A 12493-nucleotide genomic window follows, 5' to 3' on the forward strand; every position below is an offset into this window, starting at 1 on the left:
AAATAGAGCAAACTGCATGGCTGCTTGGTAATGACTTCCTAAAGCACATGGTAATTGTAGATTAGTTCAGGCAGGGGTTGTGGGTGATAGCCATGAGCTACTGGCTCATCTTATCAAGCCACTTGGAAGCCAAAGCTGAAAGTTTTATGCATACTCCCATCTGTCTGCACAGCTAGGCTGTCATTCTACATGAGAATTTCTTCCCACTCAGTTGTTTTGAGTCACCAGTTATTACAGTGCCATACAATAATTACTAGCTTTAGCTCTAGAATTAAAAAAATAAATCCAACCAAAACTCAACAACACAAACCCAAAAACAAACCACACACATACACACAAAAAAATTTGTACAGGTGAGAAGAAATTATGCTGGAAAATTGTGATACATTGTTCAGGATTTTAATAATGCGTAAATTTCTCTGTGGGTTTGCATGCTGCATTCAAGAACTAGAACAGGGGGGCCTTGTTTTAGAGCCAAGGAGAGGGGACCACCCTTTAATTCACAATCACATGGCACAGTGACAGGAAATGAGCAGACCCTATAGAGAGAGTTCAACTGTACTGCTGAGGTTTCCTTATGTGAATTGTACTCCTGGTCTGATTTGCTTTGTTTGCTTCTGAATTACACCTAATTTTCTCCATTTAAATGTGAACTCTTAATCATCTCCTACTGCAGACAACCCATGGACGGAGCTGCTGCTTTCATTATTTTTGTTAATCTGACTAATTTTTTGCATGCATTTGCTGTGCTCCCTCTGTCTGTGCAGGACTCTCATAACTAAGGAAGTCGGCAGTGTATCTCTGCGTATGAAACAGGTCGAAGAACTGTGAGTAGGATTAGCCCTTTCTAAAAACCATGCTGTCTCCATACTGTCACTGTTCATTCTCCCTTTGTTTCTTTCTTTCTTTGGGAAAGCTGCTCAAAGAGACATGAAGCAATTGCTGCAATGTGAATTATTTTAGTTTAGATGAGTGTTGTGGTATGTGTTTCATGTGTTCTTTATAGCCAGTCATCCAGCCAGCTGCTTATCTTGTTGGTCACCTCTGCGCTGCTGAATTGGTCGATGATGTTGTTTTCCATTATGCTGGTTTTTCTTACTGATAGAGGCCTTAGGGATATCCAGGCTGTTTCCTTTAAAAAGAATATCTTGCATTTTCTGAGGTGCAGATAGAAATACTAGTTTATTTATATAAATACATATAAAATATATATACACCAAGTATTACATCTCATATGAACGTCTTAAATTTTGGGAAGGGTGGAGTTATCGTAGTTATACTAAGTAACATTTGTGCTGGGTAGTCAAAAAGCATTAGTTCATTTATATAGGGTGATTGGTTTTATTATAACATTAACTTAATTTTCAAACATGGGTTTGTGTCTCATGGAAAAAGTACCATGTTTGCATTATGGTTTGGAAAGTTGTGGGAGACCCAAAGCAATAGTGTTCGTTGGCTGTGCCTGACTGTCTTTTCATAGAGAATATATTTCTTGAGAATCAAAAGTGAAAGTATTATGTTAATCTCTGAAGTGTTGCAAAGCAGCTTTGAGGTAAGGTCTGCTTCTAAAGGAATTTGGCCCCAGATCATCCTCTGTGAGCTTCACAAGTATTTAATACCTAAAATTGTATGCTGAGGCAAACATCTGCAGTTGGGGCAGGCTTCAAAATGGTTTTCCTCAAGTCAAGAGTAGAACGTTTCTATGCAAACCATATAGAAAGATTCTTAGTTCCTTTCTGTTCAGTCTAAACCGGGATAGACAGGAAACCGCAAAGTCTCTGCTTCCGTGGACAGACTTAGAGTGGTTTATCAGTTTGATACGTAGACATCACAGCGCAGGGTATCAAGGATTTTCTTCAACAGACTTCATCATCTCTGAGTTATTGGTTAGGAAAACACTGCGGTGTTGAACTCTTCAAGCTGGGAGGTGTAATTGCTCAGTGTTTGCCTGTGTGCTCCAAGGTGGGAAATGAAAACATTGTAAGGCTGCCCTTCAACTGTTTGAGGCCCCTGCAGGTATCTCAGCAGCGTCTTATATTTTTTTATTTAATAAATCAAAATGGATGTCTTCATGACTCAGTAATGAGAGTCAGCTGCTGCTGTTGATCTCTAGTAGACCAATGTGCAATCTGATTCAGGATCTAAAAAAACCATCCAGATGCAACTAGAATATCTCATCTTCCAGAAGATTTAAAATAGGGTAACAGTAAGAATGAGCGTTAAGGGTGTGACTTTCTAAATGCAGATTAGAAACAGGCACTGTGCATTGCTAAAGAGATCTGTAATTCAGTATCAATGACTGTAAAACTTGTTAGCTTTTTTCAGCAGCAACTTGGGTAAGGTCTTGTAGGATTGTCTGTGTCTATTGGTTACCAGGAATCAGATGGGAGACATTGGTTTTCCTGTGGTTTTAAATAAATGGCTAGTCCTGCGAGGTTTATTTGAAACGTTTTAGAGGTTTGACTTCACACTTATTCTAATGTAAATGAGGAACAATTTCACTGATGATGTTGGGAATTCCACAGATATAAAACCAGTGTATGTGAAGTGAGTTTCACGGATTTCCCAGTTGAATATAGTTGTGTTACCAAAGAAATACCACCTTTTTTAAACATTCAGCAGATTTTGCACTGAATAATGGCTAGGTGAGAAATTTATGTCCAAGAGCTGAGAGCCTAGTGGATTTTAATAATCTGATGGCAAACTTGATGTACTGTAGGAAAATACCTCTTGGAAAGAAAGGCCCTACGGAGTCATTCCTGCACTGCAGTGCTACTGTAGGTTAAGAACCTGCCCTGGCCTAAGCTGTGATTTGGGTTTGCTTTTGCCTAGTGAACTGTTGCATGTGGGAGATCTCATCTTGGTGTGCATATCCATGTAGAGGAGAAACATTTACAGTTTACATTTACCTAATTACGTACAAGTAGGTCATTCTGTAGAAGAACATGGGTAGGCTGCAGGTGTTTCCCATGTCTTTGGTGATACCAGGACTTGGTAAATTACTGTGAGTCTGCTAATAATCTGACTGTCCCCTGCTTTCCTTTTCTGCTTGTTCCAGGTATCACTCTCTTCTTGAGTTGGGAGAAAAACGTAAAGGCATGCTAGAAAAAAGCTGCAAAAAATTTATGCTTTTCCGTGAAGCTAATGAGCTTCAACAGTGGATCAATGAAAAGGAAGCTGCACTCACAAATGAGGAAGTGGGTGCTGATCTGGAGCAGGTGGAGGTGCTACAGAAGAAATTTGATGATTTTCAGAAGGTGTGTTTTAATGCTGTGTGTCTTGTTAGTTTTGGCCTTTCCCTTCAGGATTTTCTGGTCATATCTCCATGGTAATTTTTCATAGCTGAGCATAGTTGAGAAGGAAACATAGCTTTGATTGGAAATAAAGAGGTATTTATGCCTTTTTTTTTTTAATTTTGTTCTGTGAGGATAGAGACAATCCCACATTCAGAGTCTTCAGTTTTATTACAGTCTCTGGGTTGTTACATGCTTCGCAGCTGCTAGAGAACTGAAACTCTTTTTCAACACATTCAAATACAGAATCTGCCAAGCTTTGGAGTAATTTCATTGTGTGTAAATCATAACCTTTAGTTAAGCTATTCCTCTTCCTTTATGTTGAAAGCAAAGATGCATTTTAGTTTCCATCTGCAGTTTTTCCCAAGATACAAAAAAAATAATTCTCTGCTTCAGAATGCTGGTAGGCTTTCAGTTTGGGGTTTTTTTCCTCCCAATGCTTGCAATACTAGTTAATTAGTATTTTTTTTTATTATTTTGCGTGAGGTGTGAAAGAATTGCTTGGACAGATATTTTTATTCTATCCACTTTTGTAAAATACAGAGCACTGAACTGCAAAGATGCCTGACCTCATACATTGGAAAAGACAGTGATTTGACCATTCTGTGGCTGTTACCTTGTTCGCAGCTTGAAAGTTGGCTAACAATTTGAGCCAACCTAGTATTGTAGGTGAGAAGATAGTAGCAGTTACTGGATTTGGGTTCTTTTAAAATAAGCTAATGGTTGAAATTAAAATGAGGCACCTATTAAAATTTAAATGCAAGCTCTCAACTAAGTTTTGAAGCAGGTTGCCTTTCTGCTCTGTAGAAAGCTCTCTTGTCAATCTGTTTGGCTGGAAACATTTAAGTGTCATAGTAATACTGCTTATTAAGTTGGCCTTTTAGCTAATTCGTGCAGTAGTACGGATGATAGTTTTTGATCTTCAAGTTGGTAATGTTGTATACCTGACAGTTCTAAAATGTATTCCATTCCTGATTGTTAATTAACTTTCTGTATGGCAAACTTTGATAGTGCATTTCTTTAATGCATTGATGCTTGGCGCTGGCAGCTGGGGTTTCTTGGCGTAGACTTTCATGCATTGTGTGTTCACCGGTAACTGTAAAGGTCAAGTCTACTGAATTCCTGCCGTTTACAAACCACGTACTTCTTGACACCCCTGGTGTGCTAGCTTGTTCCACATGTTTTGATTGTGTGAATGTTAATTCTGTTACGTTTTACTGTTCTGTGCAGGATTTAAAAGCTAACGAGTCACGCCTGAAGGACATAAACAAGGTTGCCAATGACCTGGAGTCAGAAGGGTTGATGGCAGATGAAGTGCAAGCAGTACAGCAACAGGTCCACTTTTATGCTGACTTAGTCTAATTCTCTTGAGAAGCAAAAGACTTTCTTCCTTTCTTTTGTCTGCTGCCTTCCACTTTGCATGTCACTGTGCAAGATTCTAGCTGTTCATTTTTTCTCTCTGGTCTGATGATGCTGATATTCTAACTGGAGATACTTAGTGCCTGTTATGTACTGTGGCCATCACAAGGGGTACACTTTGAACTGTTTCTTTTAAAATAGTGCTGTAGCAAATTGCAGCATCTAGAGCTTTTTTCTTTTCTTTTTTTAGGAATGGAAGGTCTTTAATATTACAAGTCATAGAGAATCCATGCATTAGCTTTGCTTCCTATAAGTTTGAAATTTCAGCCTTTATTTCTTTGCAGGAAAAATGGTGAGGAAGAATAGGGCGAAAGAGAAATAAAATAGAGCTCATCTATACAGTGGAGGGGTTTTGTGGGTTTTCTGGGTTATTTCTGGTTGGTTGGTTTTTTAGTAACATACCCATATTTTTGGCCAGCTTTTCACATACTTGTGTTGTTTCTGTAAATAGTTCTGTCTGGTCCCAACAGAGTACTGAAGCAGCTTTTTTATTTTCTGAGCTCTAAGATGATGTGTTGCAATATATGGCTGAGTAGTCAGACTCCCATTTCTGCTGTGCATTCAGATTGTGCAAGCACTATTTGGCTTAATGACATACTGGTAACCAATTTGTAGAAGGATGGCAACAAATCTCCTGCTATCTTCACTTTCTCAAAAACAGTAAAAAAATTGCTTTCTGTTAGGATAAACAGAAACAACTTGTTATTTTCTTTTTCCTTTGTAGGAAGTCTACGGTATGATGCCCAGGGTAAGTGTTAAATTTCTGGAATAGTGTGGCAATTGTAACAGGTTTGGGATGTACAAGTAGAAGTTCAGCCATAACTGTAGTTCATTGAAGAAACTCAATAATGACTTTGAATAGGTATAAAAATATTATCTTCTCTTTGATCCCTTTATTTCTGGAGTGTCTTACCCCACATTACAAATCAATGCAGAGCAGGATAACCCAAAATGATGCATATACTTGTAAAAATTGATTTACTCTGTTAAGGATTGAGCATGGAGAACTTTCGAAGTTTTTTAGTATATTCTGATAGTTCTAGATTTTGCTTCCTATTTAAAGCTGTTTCTTCACATTTTCAAACAGGATGAAACTGATTCTAAGACAGCCTCTCCTTGGAAGGTAGGTGTCATTACTTAGTAGCACACAACAGGAAAGTAAAATAAAAACTATAGTACATCATCTTTTTTAGACCATACACCTCATGTGCCCTTTTGTCTTTTTTTCTTTCCTTTCAATCCTGCCCCTGTTTTGGGGCAGAATCACTATTGACAGTGTGATTCTAATGGTGTCCGAGTCTCAGCAAGTGTTTGAATTGGTATTGATTTAAGGTTAGGGACTTTCATTTCAGTTTGCTTGTTTACTTCAACAAGCACATTACAAAAATTTGTTGAGCATTTAGCAGGAATTCACCTTAATATACTTGCATACAGATTCTTTCCATACATAAAGATGTCACAGGTTCTACTCTTTGTTTTAAAAATAAAAGCCACCTAGGCAAAGTCAAGTGGCTAAGTCAGCTCTCTATTTGCAGGTATGATTATGAGAAAAACTGAGATAGGTTTCCAGCAGAATTGCTGTAGCTGTAGGAATTGCCAGCAGTTCGTTTTTTACCTCCCTGCTGCAAAACTCTGTTTTGTTTTCAGCTTGTACTATAAGACTTATTCCAGTTTTTATGCCAGCATTATTAGATATTACATGGCCATTAGATGCAAAACAGTCCCTGTTAGCTTAGCATGAGTTCTTACTTTATGTCGTGAGCAGAAAGAAATGTTTTTGTTCTGAAAGTCAAAGCCATTCATGTCAATATTCCTTTAGTAAGGAATATGGTGTATGTATATAGCAGTATCTTTGTCTTCCATTGTTCATCTCTAGCTCATTTTCTACAGTAGTTAGAAGTAGCGTTTCTCCATTCATTAGTGGCTTACAATGCAGTAGCTCTCACCTGCTGATGGACAAAAACATCCTGGATATTTTTGATATTACCAAATTGTGCTTTTCTTTAGTATTTGATTTCCATGTTTCATGTCTTACATCCACCCTCTTAAACTTACAGCTGCTTGTACATCTTCTAAGCTGTGTGAATATGGGGAAACCAGATAAGCATGCAATGTGTTGACAGCATTGTAGAAAATGCAGCCATGTCAACAAGAACTGATGATCTAAGAAAAGTATTTTTTTTCACAGAGATTATACACATGTACATTCAATCCTGAGAGTCTCAGAGTAACTATGCAAACTCTTAAGTTCTATGTGTGTCTCTGCAAAGGGTTGAATTTTGCAAGTAATCCGTCATAGTCAGAAAAGTAGATTGCATGCTGGAGGGAATTGGTCATCCTTTTTATAATTAGCCTTCAATTTTCATGAGATCTAGAAATATCTCAATAATTTTAGCCAAAAACACAGCCAGGAGTTAAACCATTTGGTTGATTTCCTGTCCCCATGTCCCTATGACTAAGAGTTTGGAGGTTTTTAATTCAGTTATTGAATGTTGCCTTTTAAATTTTCCTGTTCCTTGTCCTTTTTAAGACTATTATTGCTTGTTTCAGTTTACGCTAACAAGGTAGTACTCACTTCTAAATTTCTAACTATTCTTACTCTGATCTAGAATACTTTAGGTATCACAACTAATTGTTCTTAGTTGGTTTTGTAATTTACTTGCATTGATTTTTTTGTTGTTTGTCTCTCTTTCATCATAAACAACAGTGTATCAAAATACTGTTCTAAAGAAGTATATAAAATTTAAGAATTCAGCAGTTTTCACTGAAACCTTCAAAGCCTAGGGTGTTTCTTCCTGCATTTTGTAGAGTTGTACTTTACAAAGTCCCTGGTTTTGACCTAGGCCACATCCTTACAGATTTTTAAGGAGTTTTTTCAGTCTGATTTTGGCTCTGATTGGTTAGAGTTCACTTTAATGCTACATGGTTTTTTTATTTCTTCCTTTTCATACAGTCTGCACGTTTGATGGTACACACAGTGGCAACCTTTAACTCAATCAAGGTAATACTACAACTTTTTCTGAGCTGATTTAAAAGCTGAGAATGTTTTTTACCCTTCCTTTCCATAGTCTTCATCTTTACTCTGTATAAACCCTTTTGAATCAACTTACTGAAAGGAGTATTGACATACACAGCATTTACTTCTCAGGTTACACCAGTATCTTAGATACGTAAAATCATTTGTTTTTACATCTCAGGAGAAACCCTTAAAATTATTTTATATACCTAGACTACTTGAATTTGTGTGTGCTTCTGGAATTAAACAGAATATATAACGTTGACATGTAGTGAAAGGCCAGTCTTGACTTTTCAAGTCACACAGGTTTCTTGTGTTAATACTGTGGTCTGCAATATCAGTGGGGTATTTTTGGTTTGTCTTGCAGGAACTGAATGAACGCTGGAGATCTCTGCAGCAGTTAGCAGAGGAGCGAAGCCAGCTGTTGGGCAGTGCCCATGAAGTCCAGAGGTTCCACAGGTAAGGTATTTGTATCGTCTTTGGTCTTACCTCAGTAAAATGCTTTATCTATTTAAGACTTCTGAAATATAGTGGGACTGATTCTAAACAAATCATATTTCAACTCCCGGCTTGTTCAGTGGAATGTAGACCACCAGTGGTCCAATAAGAATCCTTTGTATTCTTCCTAGAAAAAGTAAGACTTGTTAACATGAAAGGATGGAATTGCTGCAGGCTTTGGGAAGTCTGGACTACTGTCTATTTTGCCAAAGTTTGCTTGTGTCATCTTGGGAAATAATTTAATAGAACCATCGATTACATGAACTTTTTTGGAAATCGATGACCTGCTAGGTATCAGAGATCCTAGTATGCCCTCTCACTTTGACTCTCATTTTGCCTTCCCTTTTCTCAAATCAGAGATGCTGATGAAACAAAAGAATGGATAGAGGAGAAAAATCAAGCATTAAATACAGACAACTATGGGCATGACTTGGCCAGTGTGCAGGCTCTGCAGCGCAAACATGAAGGCTTTGAGAGAGACTTGGCAGCTCTTGGAGACAAGGTGAGATTGTGAAGAGGACAAAACCAAAAGCTTTCTTTTTATCTAGCAGAAATGACTGAATTACAGAAAAGATGCTTTTTGTCTTCATTATGTTTATTTCCCTTTCTCTAATTCTAGGTGAATTCTCTTGGTGAAACTGCCCAGCGTCTGATCCAGTCACATCCAGAATCTGCTGAAGATCTCCAAGAAAAATGTACTGAGTTGAATCAGGCTTGGAATAGTCTGGGAAAACGTGCTGACCAGCGCAAAGAGAAGCTTGGAGATTCTCATGACCTGCAGCGTTTCCTCAGTGACTTCAGGTAAAGATGCTGGTCTCCCCACCCCCCACCCCACCCCAATTTATCTGTCTGGTATATGACTAGTGAAGCATATATGGGTTATTGTTCCACAGGAGTGTTTCTGTGGAGGGTTCAGAAAAGGACTGGAAGTTTCTCTATTAATGACGTGTGTTCACAGGGACCTTATGTCTTGGATCAATGGAATCCGGGGCCTGGTCTCCTCAGATGAACTGGCAAAGGATGTGACTGGAGCTGAAGCTTTATTGGAAAGGCACCAGGTATATGAAAGATGATAACTGTGTATCATAAACATCAAAAAATGTTTCTTTTTCTGATGCCCTCCCTTTAGAGTTCCAAAGATAGATTAGTTCTAGCTCTGTCGTCTATTCAGTAATGCATCTCTATACCTTGCAGGAGCACCGCACTGAAATAGATGCAAGGGCTGGCACTTTCCAGGCATTTGAACAGTTTGGACAACAACTTCTGGCTCACGGACACTATGCCAGCCCGGAGATCAAGGAGAAACTGGATATTCTAGATCAAGAACGGACAGACTTAGAGAAGGCCTGGGTCCAGCGCAGAATGATGCTAGACCAGTGCCTAGAACTACAGGTACTCTGTTGTGTTTATAAAAAGACTCCTTTCATTAGAGCAGTGCTCTTGGTCTGTCTTTCTTATGCTTTGGAGTTTTTTCTTCCTAGCTGTTTCATCGGGACTGTGAACAAGCTGAAAACTGGATGGCTGCCCGTGAGGCTTTCCTAAACACAGAAGATAAAGGAGACTCCTTAGACAGTGTGGAGGCACTCATCAAGAAACATGAAGATTTTGATAAGGCAATCAATGTACAGGTGAGGAGTATAGCTGAAACAAAGGCAAGATAGTTTAATTTTTCTTACATGGATTATTAGCAGAAGTTACTGTCATGTATGGCTTCTAAAGTTCAGTTCTAAATAATCAGCCATTTGGGATCTGCAGAAGTTTCAGAGTGGCTAATGCAGATGGGGATGTATTTTACTGGCTACAAAGAGTGTAGGAATAGCGTCGAGTGTTTGTGTAAATCTCTCTACTGATTTGAAATTTTTTTTCTTTTTTTACAACAGAAAAAGGTTTATTTTCAGTTTCTTGTAACAGAAAGCTGCCTACTTCTTATTGAGAGATTGTACTGCTGTAGCTTGAACTCCAAAAGATACTTTTTTCTTAAACGCTACAGGTGAAAGATGTTCTGAAGTTGAACTCTGCAATCCTGTAGAAGATAGACTTCCTTCATAGTCACATTTACAATAATGTGTATTTAAAGAAGGGGGGGGGGGGGGGGGGGGGAAGTCATGTTCTGTTCCAGACCCTGCTAATGACCTGATTCCCTGCTAATGACCTGATTTTAAGGAACCACAGTGGTGATTTATGACTTCTGTTTTTAATAGGAAGAGAAAATTGCTGTCTTACAGTCTTTTGCCGACCAGTTGATCTCTGCTGATCATTATGCAAAAGGAGTCATTGCTAACAGACGCAATGAGGTTCTGGACAGGTCAGTATTGCCCTCTTAGGCGGGATGCAGACACCAACTGAAAGAGAGTGCTCTTTTGCAACGCTTTGTAGCTGTTAAACATGATGCCTTGTGCAGTCCTAGTTTCTCATTCAGCATATGTATTTAATTGCATACAGGTGGCTTCGTCTGAAAGCTCAAATGATTGAAAAGAGGTCGAAGCTAGGAGAATCTCAGACACTCCAGCAGTTCAGTCGTGATGTGGATGAAATAGAAGCTTGGATCAGTGAAAAGCTCCAGACTGCAAGTGATGAGTCATACAAAGATCCCACAAATATCCAGGTGAATATGAGTCTCAGCTCAAAAATCAAAATAAAATTTCTAGCTTTGCAAAGCATAATCTGGCTTGAAAAAAATATGCTTGGGAATTCTTGTTCAGTGGTAACAGAGTAATACACCATGTTGGACGTGGTCTCCATTTAATAAGGAGAAAATGAAAGTTACATTATGCATGACAGGAGGCCCAAAATAGCACTCACTTGGTAATTATTGATGCATATAATTAATAAGATATGTGGTATCTGCAGCAGCAAGTTTCCTGAAGAAAGCCCTGAGTAGCTGTTCTGTCTTTTTCCCAGCATCTAGATAATAAAATGAGGAGATGGAGTTTTTGGGTCTAATCTTTGTCTTATGTTCTAAAATGCTGTTGTGGTTTAAGCTCAGGCGGTAACTAAGTACCACTCTGCCGCTCGCTTGCTGCCCCCTCACCCAGAAGAGGGATGGGGAGGAGAATCAGAAAGGAATGTAGAACTCAAGAGTTCAGATAAGAACAGTTTAATAATTGAAATAAATCAAACCCAATAATAATAATAACAGTTATAATTAAAAAGAGGGAGAGGAATGAAATCCAGGGTGAAGGGAGGGGAGAAAAGAAAACAAGTGATGCACACCACAGTTGCTCACCATCTGCTGACTGATGCCCAGCCAGTCCCCCAGCAAGGATTGGCAGGCCCCCACCAACCCTCCCCCCCAGTTTATGTATGGAGCATGACGTCCCATGGTATGGAATACCTCTGTGGCTAGTTCAGTCAGCTGGCCTGGCTGTGTCCCCTCCCAGTTTCTTGTGCCCCCCCAGCCCTCCAGCTGGCACCGCCTGAGAAACTGGGAAGTCCTTGACTTAGTATAAACATCACCCAGCAACAACTGGAAACATCCCTGTGCTATCAACATTGTTCTCACACCAAATCCAAAACACAGCACTGCCAGCTGCTAAGAAGAAAATTAACTCTATCCCAGCTGAAACCAGGGAAAATGTGAAGTCTCGTTGATTTTTCAGTGTTTAGGAATAACTAATTACGGTTACCTCTTGTGTTTTAATACTGGTTTATGAAGTAGTATGAATGCACTGAACTACTTCTCTCAATCTGTTTTATAGCTTTCCAAACTGCTGGTAAGTAGTTTGGACTAGCCCGGGTATGTGAATTTGTTTTCTTTGTATAGCTTATGCGTGAGCACAAGATCTGGTTGCAATCTGTTGCTCCATCCGTCAGTTCATGCAATCTCTTTGTTTTCTATTAGTTCTTGACCTACATGCAGGTACAGCTATTGATCTTCATGTTATGGATGTGGCTTTTTTTGTTAATGCTTATTCAGCATCATTTATTTATGCATTTGTTTTGCAGGTGTTCTGCATGATCTGTTTAATTTGTGGTGCATTAGCGATGTAGTTTCATGGGATTTTTTAGGAGTTGGCCCACAGAAAAATGAGTTCCTATCCTTTTTCAGAAATTTGGCTGTTGGGCCTGTCATCCTCCTGTTTTGATCTTCAGTGGTGATGATTTAACACATGACACAACGTCAACTGTGTTAGCTTGTGTGTAGAATCAAATGCTGAAGATGGAGGATTCAATAAAATGGTAGACCTAGATAGCTTAGTTCTTTCAGCAGTAGCATAGAAAGGAATAATATAGGACGACCACTCCAGAAAGAAATAAATACCAGATG

General features: G+C 38.9%; 1 protein-coding gene across 8 annotated transcripts in view; it reads left to right on the forward strand.

Moving 5' to 3' along the window:
• The window catches only part of SPTAN1 (spectrin alpha, non-erythrocytic 1), a 53448-nt gene that overhangs the window by 25880 nt on the left and 15075 nt on the right, over positions 1-12493 (forward strand). For 5 of the 8 annotated variants that reach the window (XM_080402578.1, XM_080402577.1, XM_080402574.1 and 2 more), the window contains 15 exons: positions 768-827; positions 3059-3257; positions 4524-4628; positions 5437-5460; positions 5800-5835; positions 7666-7713; positions 8096-8187; positions 8584-8728; positions 8846-9027; positions 9185-9284; positions 9421-9618; positions 9708-9854; positions 10428-10531; positions 10669-10831; positions 11925-11939. In XM_080402578.1, coding sequence (XP_080258704.1) covers positions 768-827; positions 3059-3257; positions 4524-4628; positions 5437-5460; positions 5800-5835; positions 7666-7713; positions 8096-8187; positions 8584-8728; positions 8846-9027; positions 9185-9284; positions 9421-9618; positions 9708-9854; positions 10428-10531; positions 10669-10831; positions 11925-11939 — 1618 coding nt within the window. The remainder of the gene's footprint in view (positions 1-767; positions 828-3058; positions 3258-4523; positions 4629-5436; positions 5461-5799; positions 5836-7665; positions 7714-8095; positions 8188-8583; positions 8729-8845; positions 9028-9184; positions 9285-9420; positions 9619-9707; positions 9855-10427; positions 10532-10668; positions 10832-11924; positions 11940-12493) is intronic. The other 3 variants (XM_080402575.1, XM_080402579.1, XM_080402580.1) reach the window with 3 other exon arrangements.

The sequence above is a fragment of the Falco punctatus genome (assembly GCF_963210335.1).
Source record: "Falco punctatus genome assembly, chromosome: 9".
NCBI classification, from domain to species: domain Eukaryota; kingdom Metazoa; phylum Chordata; class Aves; order Falconiformes; family Falconidae; genus Falco; species Falco punctatus.